Here is a 17965-nt window from a genome sequence, read left to right on the forward strand (position 1 = left end):
CACCAGTGCTGTATCATTGGCAAACAACAACTGACACTTTCAGGCCCTCTCATCTCCAACAGACTGCATACTCATCCATCTCTTCAAGACTTGCATTGACCTCCATCCATAACTCCATCCATAAACAACCTTGGTGACATCACGCACACCCTTGCCACAGACCAGCCTTCACTTGGAACCATTCACTCTCTTGTCTTCTTACTCATACACATGCTTTACTCCCTTGATAAAAACTTCTCTCAACTTACTGAAGCTTACCTGCCACACCGTATGTTCTAAAGACCTTCCACAAAGTATCTCTCATCTCCATCATATACCATCTCCAGATCCATATACAAATCTGTCTTTTTCTAGGTATTTCTCAAATATGCTCTTCAAAGCAAACACTTGATCCACTCTGTATACATGCCTTCCTCCTCTCAATCAATACCATCCCGTACAATATACCAGGTATATTGTATGGGAGGGTATTTTACTCAACAAACTTTTTTTTTTTTTCTGCTCTCTCCCACGTTTGCGAGGTAGCGCAAGGAAACAGACGAAAGAAATGGCCCAACCCACCCCCATACACATGTATATACATACGTCCACACACGCAAATATACATACCTACACAGCTTTCCATAGTTCACCCCAGACGCTTCACATGCCCTGATTCAATCTACTGACAGCACATCAACCCCGGTATACCACATCGATCCAATTCACTCTATTCCTTGCCCTACTTTCACCCTCCTGCATGTTCAGGCCCCGATCACACAAAATCTTTTTCACTCCATCTTTCCACCTCCAATTTGGTCTCCCACTTCTCCTCGTTCCCTCCACCTCCGACACATATATCATCTTGGTCAATCTTTCCTCACTCATTCTCTCCATGTGCCCAAACCATTTCAAAACACCCTCTTCTGCTCTCTCAACCATGCTCTTTTTATTTCCACACATCTCTCTTACCCTTACATTACTTACTCGATCAAACCACCTCACACCACACATTGTCCTCAAACATCTCATTTCCAGCACATCCATCCTCCTGCGCACAACTCTGTCCATAGCCCACACCTCGCAACCATACAACATTGTTGGAACCACTATTCCTTCAAACATACCCATTTTTGCTTTCCGAGATAATGTTCTCGACTTCCACACATTCTTCAAGGCTCCCAGGATTTTCGCCCCCTCCCCCACCCTATGATCCACTTCCGCTTCCATGGTTCCATCCGCTGCCAGATCCACTCCCAGATATCTAAAACACTTTACTTCCTCCAGTTTTTCTCCATTCAAACTTACCTCCCAATTGACTTGACCCTCAACCCTACTGTACCTAATTACCTTGCTCTTATTCACATTTACTCTTAACTTTCTTCTTCCACACACTTTACCAAACTCAGTCACCAGCTTCTGCTGTTTCTCACATGAATCAGCCACCAGCGCTGTATCATCAGCGAACAACAACTGACTCACTTCCCAAGCTCTCTCATCCCCAACAGACTTCATACTTGCCCCTCTTTCCAAAACTCTTGCGTTCACCTCCCTAACAACCCCATCCATAAACAAATTAAACAACCATGGAGACATCACACACCCCTGCCGCAAACCTACATTCACTGAGAACCAATCACTTTCTTCTCTTCCTACACGTACACATGCCTTACATCCTCGATAAAAACTTTCCACTGCTTCTAACAACTTGCCTCCCACACCATATATTCTTAATACCTTCCACAGAGCATCTCTATCAACTCTATCATATGCCTTCTCCAGATCCATAAATGCTACATACAAATCCATTTGCTTTTCTAAGTATTTCTCACATACATTCTTCAAAGCAGACACCTGATCCACACATCCTCTACCACTTCTGAAACCACACTGCTCTTCCCCAATCTGATGCTCTGTACATGCCTTCACCCTCTCAATCAATACCCTCCCATATAATTTACCAGGAATACTCAACAAACTTATACCTCTGTAATTTGAGCACTCACTCTTATCCCCTTTGCCTTTGTACAATGACACTATGCACGCATTCCGCCAATCCTCAGGCACCTCACCATGAGTCATACATACATTAAATAACCTTACCAACCAGTCAGTAATACAGTCACCCCCTTTTTTTAATAAATTCCACTGCAATACCATCCAAACCTGCTGCCTTGCCGGCTTTCATCAAACTTATGCCTCTGTATTTTGAACACTCACCTTTATCCCTTTTTTCTTTATACAGTGGCATCATACATGCATTCCCCAATCCTCAGGGGTTTCATCATGATCCATACATACATTTGATATCCTTACCAATCAATCAGCAGCACAGTCTCCCCTCTTTCTTAATAAGTACAGTTGCAATACCATTGACTCCTGCTGTTTTGCTCTATTTCATCTTCCACAAGGCTTTCATCACCTCTTCTGTCTTCACCGAACCACTTTTGATGACTCTCTTACTTCGCATATCATCCTGACCAAAACATCATACAGCTGCCACTCTATAATCATACCCATTTAACAATCCTTCAAAGTACTCACTCCAACTCTTCCTCACTCCATCACTGCCTGTTATTACTTCCCTTTTTGCTCTCTTCGCCAATTTTCCCACTTCTTCTCTTGTCTTTCACAAATTATTTACCTCCTTCCAAAACATCTTTTTATTCTCTCTAAAGTTTAATGATAATCTCTCTACTCAACTCTTTTGCCCTCTTTTTCAACCTATGGATCTTTCTCATGACCTCCTGCCGCTTTCTCTTATACATCTCCCAGTCATTTGCACTTCCTCCTCGTAAGTAATGCCCAAATGTCTCTTTTCTTTTTCACTAGCAACTTTACTACCTCATCTCACCACTCACTAGCCTTTCTGCCCACTTCCCACCTTATGCATGGCACATGCATCTTTTGCACATGCCATCACTGCTTCCTTAAATACCTCCCATCCCTCATCCACTCCCCTCACTTTGTTTGCTTTCATCTACTCTCAATTTGTCATGAAATCTCTTCACACAGTTCTCCTTTCCAAGCTCACTCACTCTCACCACTCCATTCTCCCCGACATTGTCTCCTCTTTTTTGAAAACATCTTCAAATCTTTACCCTCACTTCCACAAGATAGTGATCATACATCCCTCCAGCTGCCCCTCTCAGCATTTACATCCAAAAAATCTCTCTTTTACATGCCCATTGACCATCTATCCTACTTACATATGTATACTTGTGTATATCTTTCTTTTTTAAACCAGGTATTCCCACTCATCATTCTTATTTCAGCACACAGCTCCAGCTCTTCATCATTTCCATTCGTGACACTGAATACCCCATGCAGGCTAATTATACCCTCCACTGAGACATTACTTACCTTCACATTTAAATCACCTTTCACTAATATCTGGTCTCGTGCACCAAAACTGCTGATGCACTCACTCAGCTGTTCCCAAAACATTTGCCTCATGATCTTTCGTATGGCCATATGGGTGTGCATCAGTAATCTCCCATCTCTAGCCGCCCACTTTCAGGTTTACCTACATCACTCTACACTGTGTTGCATACTCCCACAACTTTTGCTTTTGTCCTCTTACCAACCCCAAACTTTACTCCCAGGACTTTTCCAAACCATTCTTCCCCTTTACCTTTGAGCTTTGTTTCACTTATAGCCGGAACATCCAGGTTCCTTTCCTCAAACATACTCCCTATCTCTTCTTTCCTTCTCATCTTGGTTACATTGACACACTTTCAGACCCCCCAATCTGGGCCTTTGAGGAGGATGAGCACTCACCACTTGGCTCCTTCATCTGTCTCCTCTTTTAGAAATTTGAATACAAAAAAGGGAGATTTTTCAGCCCTCTTTAGTCATCTTCTACAACAGGTTGGGAGGTAGAATTCTTTCTCATTATTCTGATACCAGCTTTGTTTTCCTCCTATAAACCTTTTCAGTGAGCCTTTTGTACGTCTTTAGATGCGATGACCAAGCCCTTGAAGCATATTCTAATTTTGACCTTATTTAGGATATGAATCCATATACTTGAAAGCAGTTCTTAAGTTTGCCAGCAAACAGTTTGTCTCCGTAACTATTCTCCTGTGGATGTATGTGTGTGTGTGTGTGTGTGTGTGTGTGTGTGTGTGTGTGTATGTGTGTGTGTGTGTGTGTGCCTATAATCACCTATTTATAATTACCTATTTGTGCTGTATGAGGAAGGAGTTTTACACTTTTGGGGCCCATTCTCTTGAACATTCTTTACTATCATACAACATTTTCAATTTATGCTTGCTTTCTTTATTATCCATGATTTCAGTCATTCTGTTCCATTCATTCACAACTTATACCATAGAAGTACTTCTTTACATCTTTTTGCCAAGTTTCTTGCTTAATTTCATGTTATGTACTGTGGTTGCTCTGTCCCAACATCTCATGAAAGACTGTTCACTCTCCATGTCAATGGTCTTTTTTAAAAACTTAAAAGTTGTAATCATGCACTCCTCTTTTTTCCAGGGTGGGCAAATTTAAAGCTTTTAACCTTTCCCTGTAACTTAGTTCTGTTAAAGCTGTTGCTCCCCTCTGAACCTTCTTTACTAGCTATTTGTGCTTTTGTAGGTGTGGTGACCATACTTGAGTGGCATATTCTAGTTTTGGCCTTACGTAGGGTATGAGCAGCTTGCTATCCATGTATTTTAGAACTCTTTTGATATTTGCCAGAAGACAGCTTGTCTCCTTTACTAGTATCCTAATGTAGGACTCAGGTGACAGATTGAAGATATAACTGAGTCCCATGTCTCTTTCAGACACAGAATCCTAAAGCTTATTTCTTGCTACTTGACAATCATATTGAGGTCTTTCATTCTGGCCCATCTTATTACCTTACATTTGTTTACATTGAATTTCATCAACCTTGAAATCAGTCTGGGTCCCCTTTATAAGTGTATGCAGTCCTCCTCATTACCTTTTCCTCATCCACGCTTATTCAGGTAGGTCTCCATACCATCAGGGAAGTTCATTAGAGGCATCAGGAAGAGTAACAGTCTCTGGACAGAACTCTGGGGAACTTTACTGTTGACCTCCACCCAAAAAGAGAAGGCTTTCCTGACATCCTTTGTTTCCTTCCACGAATATATACTGTCATTGGAGGAGTCTCCTTTCCCCAAAACCGTTCTGTCACCTTTATGATTTATGCTTCCTAAGAAGTGTGTGTAATTACCTATTTGCAATGTATGTGGAGGGAGTTTTATGCTCATGGGCCTTGATATCCTGAACATTCTCTCTTGATATACAACTGTTTCAATATGTTTATGATGTGTGAATTCGCCACATTCTTATTGTGTGTGTGTGTGTGAGGGACTCCCAGGAAGAGGTCAGTTTGGCACAATTGGCTCCAGTATAGAGATGTACTCTCAATATCTTTGCTTACATGGTACTCTCAATATCTTTGCTTACATGGTACTCTCAATATCTTTGCTTACATGGTACTCTCAATATCTTTGCTTACATGGCGAATCCAGGTACTCACACTATCTTTGCTTACATGTGAATCCTGCTCAGGAGGAATAGATAAGTTCACTTTCTTTAACATAACATGATAATGAGTAATAGAGAAGTATGTGTTAATGAATACTTCATTTCATGGAATATTGGAGGAAAGTCAAAAAGTCTAACATTGGGTGCAAAATCTCTTTGTTAATATTATTTAATTGTAGATTGATGACTTGGATATAATTGTTTTGATATGCAACATGTTTCAGTAGAATTAGGGACTGGGAAAGAACTATATATGTATTTGTGAATAGAATAGCTAATGATATGTAAAGAATGAAGGTATATGGGACTTCCTTTGCATTCAGAATATCAGAAAATCCTATGTAAGTCATCAGAAATATTTTTAAGATACTCGTCTTTTCAATAAACATGAAAATGGATTATTTCTTTTCTTTTTCTCTTAGGTAGTTCCACTTCTTGTGGAACAGTTTGAGACCAAGACTGAAGAAAAAGCAAAGAGAAATACTATCACTACACTTTCAAAGTTCTTGAACAGTGGAGCAAAATTCCCAGCATTAAAAACAGGTATTTAGTGTTTTGCACAGTGTATAAGTTTATGTAATCTTTCCATCTACCTGTAAGCATATTGATGGTCTCATGCTTGGGGTAAAAAGTCGCTTCTTGCATACGAGTGTCATTGCTCTTTACTCCTTTGATTCAAATATGCTTCAAATATTTGGTTAAGAATTTTGCATTTTGCTTCAGCTGTTAGGTAAGTAAAGTTTCTTTGAAATTCCTGCACCAAGAGAAATGAGTGTATATTAAAGAACAATGACTAATTTCATGAATGAAGTAATTTGTACACTTATCCAATGAGAAAATGTACATAATAAGAGCTTATATAGTTTGCTGAGTATTCCTTGTAAATTATATGGGAGGGTATTGATAGAGAGGGTGAAGGCATGTGCAGAGCATCAGATTGGGGAAGAGCAGTGTGGTTTCAGAAGTGGTAGAGGATATGTGGATCAGGTGTTTGCTTTGAAGAATGTAGTTGTGAAATACATAGAAAAGCAAATGGATTTGTATGTAGCATTTATGGATCTGGAGAAGGCATATGATAGAGTTGATAGAGATGCCCTGAGGAAGGTATTAAGAATATATGGTGTGGGAGGCAAGTTGTTAGAAGCAGTGAAAAGTTTTTATCGAGGATGTAAAGCATGTGTACGGGTAGGAAGAGAGGAAAGTGATTGGTTCTCAGTGAATGTAGGTTTGCGGCAGGGGTGTGTGATATCTCCATGGTTGTTTAATTTGTTTATGAATAGGGTTGTTAGGGAGGTGAATGCAAAAGTTTTGGATGAGAGAGCTTGGGAAGTCAGTCAGTTGTTCGCTGATGATACAATATTGGTGGCTGATTCATGTGAGAAACTGCAGAAGCTGGTGACTGAGTTTGGTAAAGTGTGTGAAAGAAGAAAGTTGAGAGTAAATGTGAATAAGAGCAAGGTTATTAGGTACAGTAGGGTTGATGGTCAAGCGAATTGGGAGGTTAGTTTGAATGGAGAAAAACTGGAGGAAGTGAAGTGTTTTAGATATCTGGGAGTGGATTTGGCAGCGGATGGAACCATGGAAGCGGAAGTGAATCATAGGGTGGGGGAGGGGGCAAAAGTTCTGGGAGCATTGAAGAATGTGTGGAAATCGAGAACATTATTTGGAAAGCAAAACTGGGTATGTTTGCAGGAATAGTGGTTCCAACAATATTGTATGGTTGTGAGGCGTGGGCTATGGATAAAGTTGTGCGGAGGAGAGTGGATGTGCTGGAAATGAGATGTTTGAGGACAATATGTGGTGTGAGGTGGTTTGATCGAGTAAGTAATAATAGGGTAAGAGAGATGTGTGGTAATAAAAGAGTGTGGTTGAGAGACTAGAAGAGGGTGTTTTGAAATGGTTTGGTCACATAGAGAGAATGAGTGAGGAAAGATTGACCAAGAGGATATATGTGTCAGAGGTGGAGGGAACGAGGAGAAGTGGGAGACCAAATTGGAGGTGGAAAGATGAAGTGAAAAATATTTTGAGTGATCGGGGCCTGAACATGCAGGAGGGTGAAAGGCGTGCAGGGAATAGAATGAATTGGAACGATTTGGTACACCGGGGTCGACGTGCTGTCAATGGATTGAACCAGGGCATGTGAAGCATCTGGGGTAAACCATGGAAAGTTGTGTGGGGTCTGGATGTGGAAAGGGAGCTGTGTTTTCGGTGCATTATTACATGACAGCTAGAGACTGACTGTGAACGAACGGGGCCTTTGTTGTCTTTTCCTAGTGCTACCTCGCACACATGAGGGGGGAGAGGGTTGTTATTTCATGTGTGGCGAGGTGGTGATGGGAATGAATAAAGGCAGACAGTATGAATTATGTACATGTTTATATATGTATATGTCTGTGTGTGTATATATATGTATACATTGAGATGTATAGGTCTGTATATTTGCGTGTGTGGACGTGCATGTATATACATGTGTATGTGGGTGGGTTGGTCCATTCTTTCGTCTGTTTCCTTGCGCTGCCTCGCTAACGCAGGAGACAGCGACAAAGCAAAGTAAATAAATAAGAGCTTATGTGATTTGATGATAGGGTTTGAGGAAAGGAACCTGGATGTTTTGGCTCTGAGTGAAATGAAGCTCAAGGGTAAAGGGGAAGAGTGGTTTGGGAATGTCTTGGGAGTAAAGTCAGGGGTTAGTGAGAGGACAAGAGCAAGGGAAGGAGTAGCACTACTCTTGAAACAGGAGTGGTGGGAGTATGTGATAGAGTGTAAGAAAGTAAACTCTAGATTGATATGGGTAAAACGGAAAGTGGATGGAGAGAAAAGGGTGATTATTGGTGCATATGCACCTTGGCATGAGAAGAAAGATCATGAGAAGCAAGCAGATGAGTGAGTGTGTTTGTAGTTTTGATGCACGAGACTGGGTTATAGTGATGGGTGATATGAATGCAAAAGTGAGTAATGTGGCAGTTGAGGGAGTAATTGGTGTACATGGGGTGTTCAGTGTTGTAAATGGAAATGGTGAAGAGCTTGTAGATTTATGTGCTGAAAAAGGACTGTTGATTGGGAATACCTGGTTTAAAAAGAGAGATATACATAAGTATACGTATGTAAGATGGAGAGATGGCCAGAGAGCGTTATTGGATTATGTGTTAATTGATAGGCGCGTGAAAGAGAGACTTTTGGATGTTAATGTGATGAGAGGTGCAACTGGAGGGATGTCTGATCATTATTTTGTGGAGAAGGTGAAGATTTGTAGAGGTTTTCAGAAAAGAAGAGAGAATGTTGGGGTGAAGAGAGTGGCAAGAGTAATTGAGCTTGGGAAGGAGACTTGTGTGAGGAGGTACCAGGAGAGTGAGTACAGAATGGGAAAAGGTGAGAACAATGTACGTAAGGGGAGTGGGGGAGGAATGGGATGTATTTAGGGAAGCAGTGATGGCTTGCGCAAAAGATGCTTGCGGCATGAGAAGCGTGGGAGGTGGGCAGATTAGAAAGGGTAGTGAGTGGTGGGATGAAGAAGTAAGATTATTAGTGAAAGAGAAGAGAGAGGCATTTGGACGATTTTTGCAGGGAAAAAATGCAAATGAGTGGGAGATGTATAAAAGAAAGAGACAAGAGGTCAAGAGAAAGGTGCAAGAGGTAAAAAAGAGGGCAAATGAGAGTTGGGGTGGGAGAGTATCATTAGATTTTAGGGAGAATAAAAAGATGTTTTGCAAGGAGGTAAATAAAGTGTGTAAGACAAGAGAACAAATGGGAACTTTAGTGAAGGGGGCTGCTGGGGAGGTGATAACAAGTAGTGGTGATGTTAGAAGGAGATGGAGTGAGTATTTTGAAGGTTTGTTGAATGTGTTTGATGATAGAGTGGCAGATATAGGGTGTTTTGGTCGAGGTGGTGTGCAAAGTGAGAGGGTTAGGGAAAATGATTTGGTAAACAGAGAAGAGGTAGTAAAAGCTTTGCAGAAAATGAAAGCTGGCAAGGCAGCGGCTTTGGATGGTATTGCAGTGGAATTTATTAAAAAAGGGGGTGACTGTATTGTTGACTGGTTGGTAAGGTTATTTAATGTATGTATGACTCATGGTGAGGTGCCTGAGGATTGGCGGAATGCTTGCACAATGCCATTGTACAAAGGCAAAGGGGGTAAAAGTGAGTGCTCAAATTACAGAGGTATAAGTTTGTTGAGTATTCCTGGTAAATTATATGGGAGGGTATTGATTGAGAGGGTGAAGGCATGTACAGAGCATCAGATTGGGGAAGAGCAGTGTGGTTTCAGAAGTGGTAGAGGATGTGTGGATCAGGTGTTTGCTTTGAAGAATGTATGTGAGAAATACTTAGAAAAGCAAATGGATTTCTATGTAGCATTTATGAATTTGGAGAAGGCATATGATAGAGTTGATAGAGATGCTCTGTGGATGGTATTAAGAATATATTGTGTGGGAGGCAAGTTGTTAGAAGCAGTGAAAAGTTTTTATCGAGGATGTAAGGCATGTGTACGTGTAGGGAGAGAGGAAAGTGATTGGTTCTCAGTGAATGTAGGTTTGTGGCAGGGGTGTGTGATGTCTCCATGGTTGTTTAATTTGTTTATGGATGGGGTTGTTAGGGAGGTGAATGCAAGAGTTTTGGAAAGAGAGGCAAGCATGCAGTCTGTTGTGGGTGAGAGAGCTTGGGAAGTGAGTCGGTTGTTGTTCGCTGATGATAAAGCGCTGGTGGCTGATTCGGATGAGAAACTGCAGAAGCTGGTGACTGAGTTTGGTAAAGTGTGTGAGAGAAGAAAGCTGTGAGTAAAGGTGAATAAGAGCAATGTTATTAGGTACAGTAGGGTTGAGGGACAAGTTAATTGGGAGGTAAGTTTGAATGGAGAAAAACTGAAGGAAGTGAAGTGTTTTTGATATCTAGGAGTGGATTTGGCAGCGGATGGAACCATGGAAGCAGAAGTGAATCATAGGATGGGGGAGGGGGCAAAAGTTCTGGGAGCATTGAAGAATGTGTGGTAGTTGAGAGCATTATCTCGGATATCAAAAATGTTTGAAGGAATAGTGGTTCCAACAATGTTATATGGTTTGCGAGGCATGGGCTATAGATAGAGTTGTGTGGAGGAGGGTGGATGTGCTGGAAATGAGATGTTTGAGGACAATATGTGGTGTGAGGTGGTTTGATCGAGTAAGTAATAATAGGGTAAGAGAGATGTGTGGGAATAAAAAGAGTGTGGTTAAGAGAGCAGAAGAGGGTGTTCTGAAATGGTTTGGTCACAATGAGAGAATGAGTGAGGAAAGATTGACCAAGAGGATATATGTGTCAGAGGTGGAGGGAACGAGGAGAAGTTGGAGACCAAATTGGAGGGGGAAAGATGGATTGAAAAAGATTTTGAGTGATTGGGGCCTGAACATGCAGGAGGGTGAAAGGTGTGCAAGGAATAGAGTGAATTGGAACGATGTGGTATACCGGGGTCTACGTGCTGTCAATGGATTGAAACAGGGCATGTGAAGCATCTGGGGTAAACCATGGAAAGTTCTGTTGGGCCTGGATGTGGAAAAGGAGCTGTGGTTTCGGTGCATTATTACATGACAGCTAGAGACTGAGTGTGAACGAATGTGGCCTTTGTTGTCTTTTCCTAGCACTACCTCATGCACATAAGGGGGGAGGGGGTTGTCATTTCATGTGTGGTGGAGTGGCGATGGGAATGAATAAGGGCAGACTATGAATTATGAACATGTGTATATATGCATATGTCTGTGTGTATATATATATGTATACGTTGAGATGTATAGGTATATATATTTGCATGTGTGGACATGTATGTGTATACAAGTGTATGTGGGTGGGTTGGGCCATTCTTTTGTCTGTTTCCTTGCACTGCCTCGCTAATGCGGGAGACAGCAACAAAGCAAAGTAAATATATAAATACTAGTGGCAGATATAGGGTGTTTTGGTTGAGGTGGTAAACAGAGAAGAGGTAGTAAAAGCTTTGCGGAAGGTGAAGGCCGGCAAGGCAGCGGGTTTGGATGGTATTGCTGTAGAATTTATTAAAAAAGGGTGTGACTGTATTGTTGACTGGTTGGTAAGGTTATTTAATGTATGTGTGACTCATGGTGAGGTGCCTGAGGATTAGCGGAAAGCTTGCATAATGCCATTGTACAAAGGCAAAGGGGATAAAAGTGAGTGCTCAAATTACCGAGGTATAAGTTTGTTGGGTATTCCTGTTAAATTATATGGGAGGGTATTGATTGAGAGGGTGAAGGCATGTACAGAGCATCAGACTGGGGAAGAGCAGTGTGGTTTCAGAAGTGGTAGAGGATGTGTGGATCAGGTGTTTTCTATAAAGAATGTATGTGAGAAATACTTAGAAAAGCAAATGGATTTGTATGTAGCATTTATGGATCTGGGGAAGGCATGTGATAGAGTTGATAGAGGTGCTCTGTGGAAGGTATTAAGAATATATTGTGTGGGAGGCAAGTTGTTAGAAGCAGTGAAAAGTTTTTATCGAGGATGTAAGGCATGTGTACGTGTAGGAAGAGAGGAAAGTGATTGGTTCTCAGTGAATGTAGGTTTGCGGCAGGGGTGTGTGATGTCTCCATGGTTGTTTAATTTGTTTATGGATGGGGTTGTTAGGGAGGTGAATGCAAGAGTTTTGGAAAGAGGAGCAAGTATGCAGTCTGTTGTGGGTGAGAGAGCTTGGGAAGTGAGTCAGTTGTTGTTCATTGATGATACAGCGCTGGTGGCTGATTCGGATGAGAAACTGCAGAAGCTGGTGACTGAGTTTGGTAAAGTGTGTGAAAGAAGAAAGGTGAGAATGAATGTGAATAAGGGCAGTGTTATTAGGTTCAGTAGGGTTGAGGGACAAGTCTATTGGGAGGTAAGTTTGAATGGAGAAAAACTGGAGGAAGTGAAGTGTTTTAGATATCTAGGAGTGGATTTGGCAGCGGATGGAACCATGGAAGTGGAAGTGAATCATAGGGTGGGGGAGGGGGCGAAAGTTCTGGGAGCGTTGAAGAATGTTGTGTGGAAGTCGAGAACATTATCTTGGAAAGCAAAAATGGGTATGTTTGAAGGAATAGTAGTTCCAACAATGTTATATGGTTGCGAGGCGGGGGCTATGGATAGAGTTGTGCGGAGGAGGTGGATGTGCTGGAAATGAGATGTTTGAGGACTATGTGGTGTGAGATGGTTTGATCAAGTAAGTAATGATAGGGTAAGAGAGATGTGTGGTAATAAAAAGAGTGTGGTTGAGAGAGCAGAAGAGGGTGTTTTGAAATGGTTTGGTCACATGGAGAGAATGAGTGAGGAAAGATTGACCAAGAGGATATATGTGTCAGAGGTGGAGGGAACAAGGAGAAGTTGGAGACCAAATTGGAGGTGGAAAGATGGAGTGAAAAATATTTTGAGTGATCGGGATCTGAACATGCAGGAGGGTGAAAGGCGTGCAGGGAATAGAGTGAATTGGAACGATGTGGTATACCAGGGTCGACGTGCTGTCAATGGATTGAACTAGGGCGTGTGAAGCGTCTGGGGTAAACCATGGAAAGTTGTGTGGGGTCTGGATGTGGAAAGGGAGCTGTGGATTCAGTACATTATTACATGACAGTTAGAGACTGAGTGTGAACAAATGTGGCCTTTGTTGTCTTTTCCTAGTCGCTACCCTGCGCACATTTGAGGGGAGGGGGCTGTTATTTCATGTGTGGCGAGGTGGCGATGGGAATGAATAAAGGCAGACAGTATGAATTATGTACATGTGTATATATGTGTATGTCTGTGTGCGTATATATATGTATACGTTGAGATGTATAGGTATGTATATTTGCGTGTGTGGACGTTTATGTATATCCATGTGTATGTGGGTGGGCTGGGCCATTTCTTTCGTTTGTTTCCTTGCGCTACCTCGCTAACGCGGGAGACAGCGAGAAAGCAAAATAAATAAATAACTTTATTATTTGAATGATAGACTCCTATTTGAGAATATATGGGTGATCAGTAAGTAGAGTAACAGTATGAATGTATTTGTAGAAGGAAAACATTAAAAAAATGAGTATGACTGTATATGTAAAAGGAAGACATAAAAATAGAGAAGAGAGGCATGTTTCTTATTCTTATTTCATACTTCCAAGGCAGGTAAGGCTGTCCAGTCTTTTAGTTAGTGACAGCAATTACTTCATGACATTTCTGTCTTTAGTGTGTGTACACTTTGTATGACAAATTGTATAATTATTACTTTTGACATGTAAATGTGGCAGTTCACCCAGTTTAGAAACTTAGTGTGGCAATAAAAGGAGGAAGTTTTTTCACGTAGTATTTGTCAGTTTGCACCTGTAAATATTGGGACCTGTATTGTATGGCTCATAAAACCATTTTATAACTTTGTTTTCTTATATATCATAGATACTGAGTACAGAATGGAAAAAGGTGAGAACAATGGAAGTAAGGGTAGTGGGGGAGGAATGGGATGTATTTAGGGAATCAGTGATGGATTGCGCAAAAGATGCTTGTGGCATGAGAAGAGTGGGAGGTGGGTTGATTAGAAAGGGTAGTGAGTGGTGGGATGAAGAAGTAAGAGTATTAGTGAAAGAGAAGAGAGAGGCATTTGGACGATTTTTGCAGGGAAAAAATGAAATTGAGTGGGAGATGTATAAAAGAAAGAGACAGGAGGTCAAGAGAAAGGTGCAAGAAGTGAAAAAAAGGGCAAATGAGAGTTGGGGTGAGAGAGTATCATTAAATTTTAGGGAGAATAAAAAGATGTTCTGGAAGGAGGTAAATAAAGTGCGTAAGACAAGGGAGCAAATGGGAACTTCAGTGAAGGGCGCAAATGGGGAGGTGATAACAAGTAGTGGTGATGTGAGAAGGAGATGGAGTGAGTATTTTGAAGGTTTGTTGAATGTGTTTGATGATAGAGTGGCAGATATAGGGTGTTTTGGTCGAGGTGGTGTGCAAAGTGAGAGGGTTAGGGAAAATGATTTGGTAAACAGAGAAGAGGTAGTGAAAGCTTTGCGGAAGATGAAAGCCGGCAAGGCAGCAGGTTTGGATGGTATTGCAGTGGAATTTATTAAAAAAGGGGGTGACTGTATTGTTGACTGGTTGGTAAGGTTATTTAATGTATGTATGACTCATGGTGAGGTGCCTGAGGATTGGTGGAATGCGTGCATAGTGCCATTGTACAAAGGCAAAGGGGATAAGAGTGAGTGCTCAAATTACAGAGGTATAAGTTTGTTGAGTATTCCTGGTAAATTATATGGGAGGGTATTGATTGAGAGGGTGAAGGCATGTACAGAGCATCAGATTGGGGAAGAGCAGTGTGGTTTCAGAAGTGGTAGAGGATGTGTGGATCAGGTGTTTGCTTTGAAGAATGTATGTGAGAAATACTTAGAAAAGCAAATGGATTTGTATGTAGCATTTATGGATCTGGAGAAGGCATATGATAGAGTTGATAGAGATGCTCTGTGGAAGGTATTAAGAATATATGGTGTGGGAGGAAAGTTGTTAGAAGCAGTGAAAAGTTTTTATCGAGGATGTAAGGCATGTGTACGTGTAGGAAGAGAGGAAAGTGATTGGTTTTCAGTGAATGTAGGTTTGCGGCAGGGGTGTGTGATGTCTCCATGGTTGTTTAATTTGTTTATGGATGGGGTTGTTAGGGAGGTAAATGCAAGAGTTTTGGAAAGAGGGGCAAGTATGAAGTCTGTTGGGGATGAGAGAGCTTGGGAAGTGAGTCAGTTGTTGTTCGCTGATGATACAGCGCTGGTGGCTGATTCATGTGAGAAACTGCAGAAGCTGGTGACTGAGTTTGGTAAAGTGTGTGGAAGAAGAAAGTTAAGAGTAGATGTGAATAAGAGCAAGGTTATTAGGTACAGTAGGGTTGAGGGTCAAGTCAATTGGGAAGTGAGTTTGAATGGAGAAAAACTGGAGGAAGTGAAGTGTTTTAGATATCTGGGAGTGGATCTGGCAGCGGATGGAACCATGGAAGCGGAAGTGGATCATAGGGTGGGGGAGGGGGCGAAAATTCTGGGGGCCTTGAAGAATGTGTGGAAGTCGAGAACATTATCTCGGAAAGCAAAAATGGGTATGTTTGAAGGAATAGTGGTTCCAACAATGTTGTATGGTTGCGAGGCGTGGGCTATGGATAGAGTGGTGCGCAGGAGGATGGATGTGCTGGAAATGAGATGTTTGAGGACAATGTGTGGTGTGAGGTGGTTTGATCGAGTGAGTAACGTAAGGGTAAGAGAGATGTGTGGAAATAAAAAGAGCGTGGTTGAGAGAGCAGAAGAGGGTGTTTTGAAGTGGTTTGGGCACATGGAGAGGATGAGTGAGGAAAGATTGACCAAGAGGATATATGTGTCGGAGGTGGAGGGAACAAGGAGAAGAGGGAGACCAAATTGGAGGTGGAAAGATGGAGTGAAAAAGATTTTGTGTGATCGGGGCCTGAACATGCAGGAGGGTGAAAGGAGGGCAAGGTATAGAGTGAATTGAAGCGATGTGGTATACCGGGGTTGACGTGCTGTCAGTGGATTGAATCAAGGCATGTGAAGCGTCTGGGGTAAGCCATGGAAAGCTGTGTAGGTATGTATATTTGCGTGTGTGGACGTATGTATATACATGTGTATGGGGGGGGGGTTGGGCCATTTCTTTCGTCTGTTTCCTTGCGCTACCTCGCAAACGCGGGAGACAGCGACAAAGTATAAAAGAAAAAAAAAAAAAATCATAGATTGTTACCTAATTCATACTGTGGAAAATAATGCTATTATCCTCACAGGGTATGCTTTACTTAAGCATGTCAGTGTTATCTAGTTATATATTTCATTTCATACTTATCTTAGTGATTGACTCTAGTATGGACTTTCATGTGACCATTATATATATACTGTCTATATATGAGGTAGGGAAGAAAGAATTCTACCTCCGTGTTCCCTGCATGTCATAGAAGGTGACGAAAGAGGGTGGGAGCAGGGAGCTGGAAACCTTTCCATTCTTGTATTTCAATTTCTGAAAGATGAATCGAAGGAGCCAAGTGGGGAGTTCTCATCTTCCTCAGCGGCTTGGATTTGGGTGTCTGAATGTGTGTGAATGTAACCAGAATGATATGAAAGTAGAGATAGGTAGTATGTATGAGGGAAGAAACCTGGATGTTCTGGCTCTGAGTGAAATGAAGCTCAAAGGTAAAGGGGAAGAATGGCTAGGAACTGTCTTGGGAGTGGAAAGTAGAGATAGGTAGTATGTTTGAGCAAAGAAACCTGGATGTTCGGCTCTGAGTGAAACGAAGTTCAATGGTAAAGGGAAGAATGGTTAGGAAATGTCTTGGGAGTAAAGTAAGGGGTTGGTGAGAGGACAAGAGCTAAGGAATGCATACCAATACTCCTGAAGGAGGAGTTGTGAGAGGGTGTAAGGAAGTAAAGTCTAGATTGATGTGGGTAAAACTGAAAATGGATGGTGAGAGATGGGTGATTATTGGTGCTTATGCACCTGGCCAAGAGAAGATCTTGAGAGGCAAGTGCTTTGGGAGCAGCTGAATGAGTGTATCAGCAATTTTGGTGTGCTAGACTGGGTATTCGTGATGGGTGATTTAAATGTGAGGGTAAGTAATTTGGCAGTTGAGGGTATAATTGGTGTGCATAGGGTATTCAATGTTATGTATGGAAATAATGAAGAGCTTGAGGAGTTGTGTGCTAAAAAAAGACTGGTTGGTGATTGGGAATACCTGGTTTAAAAAGAGAGATATACACAAGTATATGTATGTGAGTAGGAGAGATGGCAAGCGAGTATTATCAGATTATGTATTGATGGAGATGTGTGTAAAGGAGAGACTTTTAGATGTAAATGTGCTGAGAGGGGCAGCTGGTGGGTGTCTGATCACTAATATTTTGGAGGAAAGGGTAAAGATTTGTAGAGGTTTCTGGGGAGAAGAAAATGGTGAAAGTAAGTGAGCTTGGAAATGAGACATTGAGTATAGAATGGCAAGAGATGAGAGCAAATGAAGTGAGGGGAATGGGAGAGGAATGGGAGATATTTAGGGAAGCAGTGATGACAAGTGCAAGAGATGCATATGGCATGTGAAATGTGATAGTCGGTAGATTACAAACAATTGTGTGTGGTTGGATGAAATAAAGTTTGTAGTAAAAGAGAAAAGAGATGCGTTTGGGCAGTATTTATAAGAAAGAAATGCAAATGATAGGAAGGTGTATAAGAGAATGTGTCAGGAGGTCTAGAGGAAAGTGCAAAGGTTGGAAAAGAGGACAAATGAGAGTTGAGGTGAAACTAGAGAGAATAAAAAGATGTTTTAGAGGGAGGTAAATGATGTTCAGAAGGCAAGAGAACAAATTGGAACATTGGTAAAAGGGGGGGGGGGTGATAACAGGTAGTGATGGAGTGAGTATTTTGAAGGATTGTGGTGGCAGATAGAGGGTGTTTTGGTTAGGGTTATGTGAAGTGATAGTCTTGGATAGTGGTTTGGTGAAGAGAGAAGAGGAGGTGAAAGCCTCTGTAGAAGATGAAATGCAGTAG

General features: G+C 41.6%; 1 protein-coding gene across 1 annotated transcript in view; it reads left to right on the forward strand.

Annotated features, from left to right (window-relative positions):
* Mms19 (MMS19 nucleotide excision repair protein) overlaps positions 1–17965 on the forward strand; it is a 561976-nt gene that overhangs the window by 226251 nt on the left and 317760 nt on the right. Inside the window, 1 exon segment of the mRNA XM_071662204.1 lies at positions 5916–6036. Within this exon segment, the coding sequence (XP_071518305.1) occupies positions 5916–6036 (121 nt within the window).

The sequence above is a fragment of the Panulirus ornatus genome, chromosome 5 (assembly GCF_036320965.1).
Source record: "Panulirus ornatus isolate Po-2019 chromosome 5, ASM3632096v1, whole genome shotgun sequence".
Taxonomy (NCBI): Eukaryota; Metazoa; Arthropoda; class Malacostraca; order Decapoda; family Palinuridae; genus Panulirus; species Panulirus ornatus.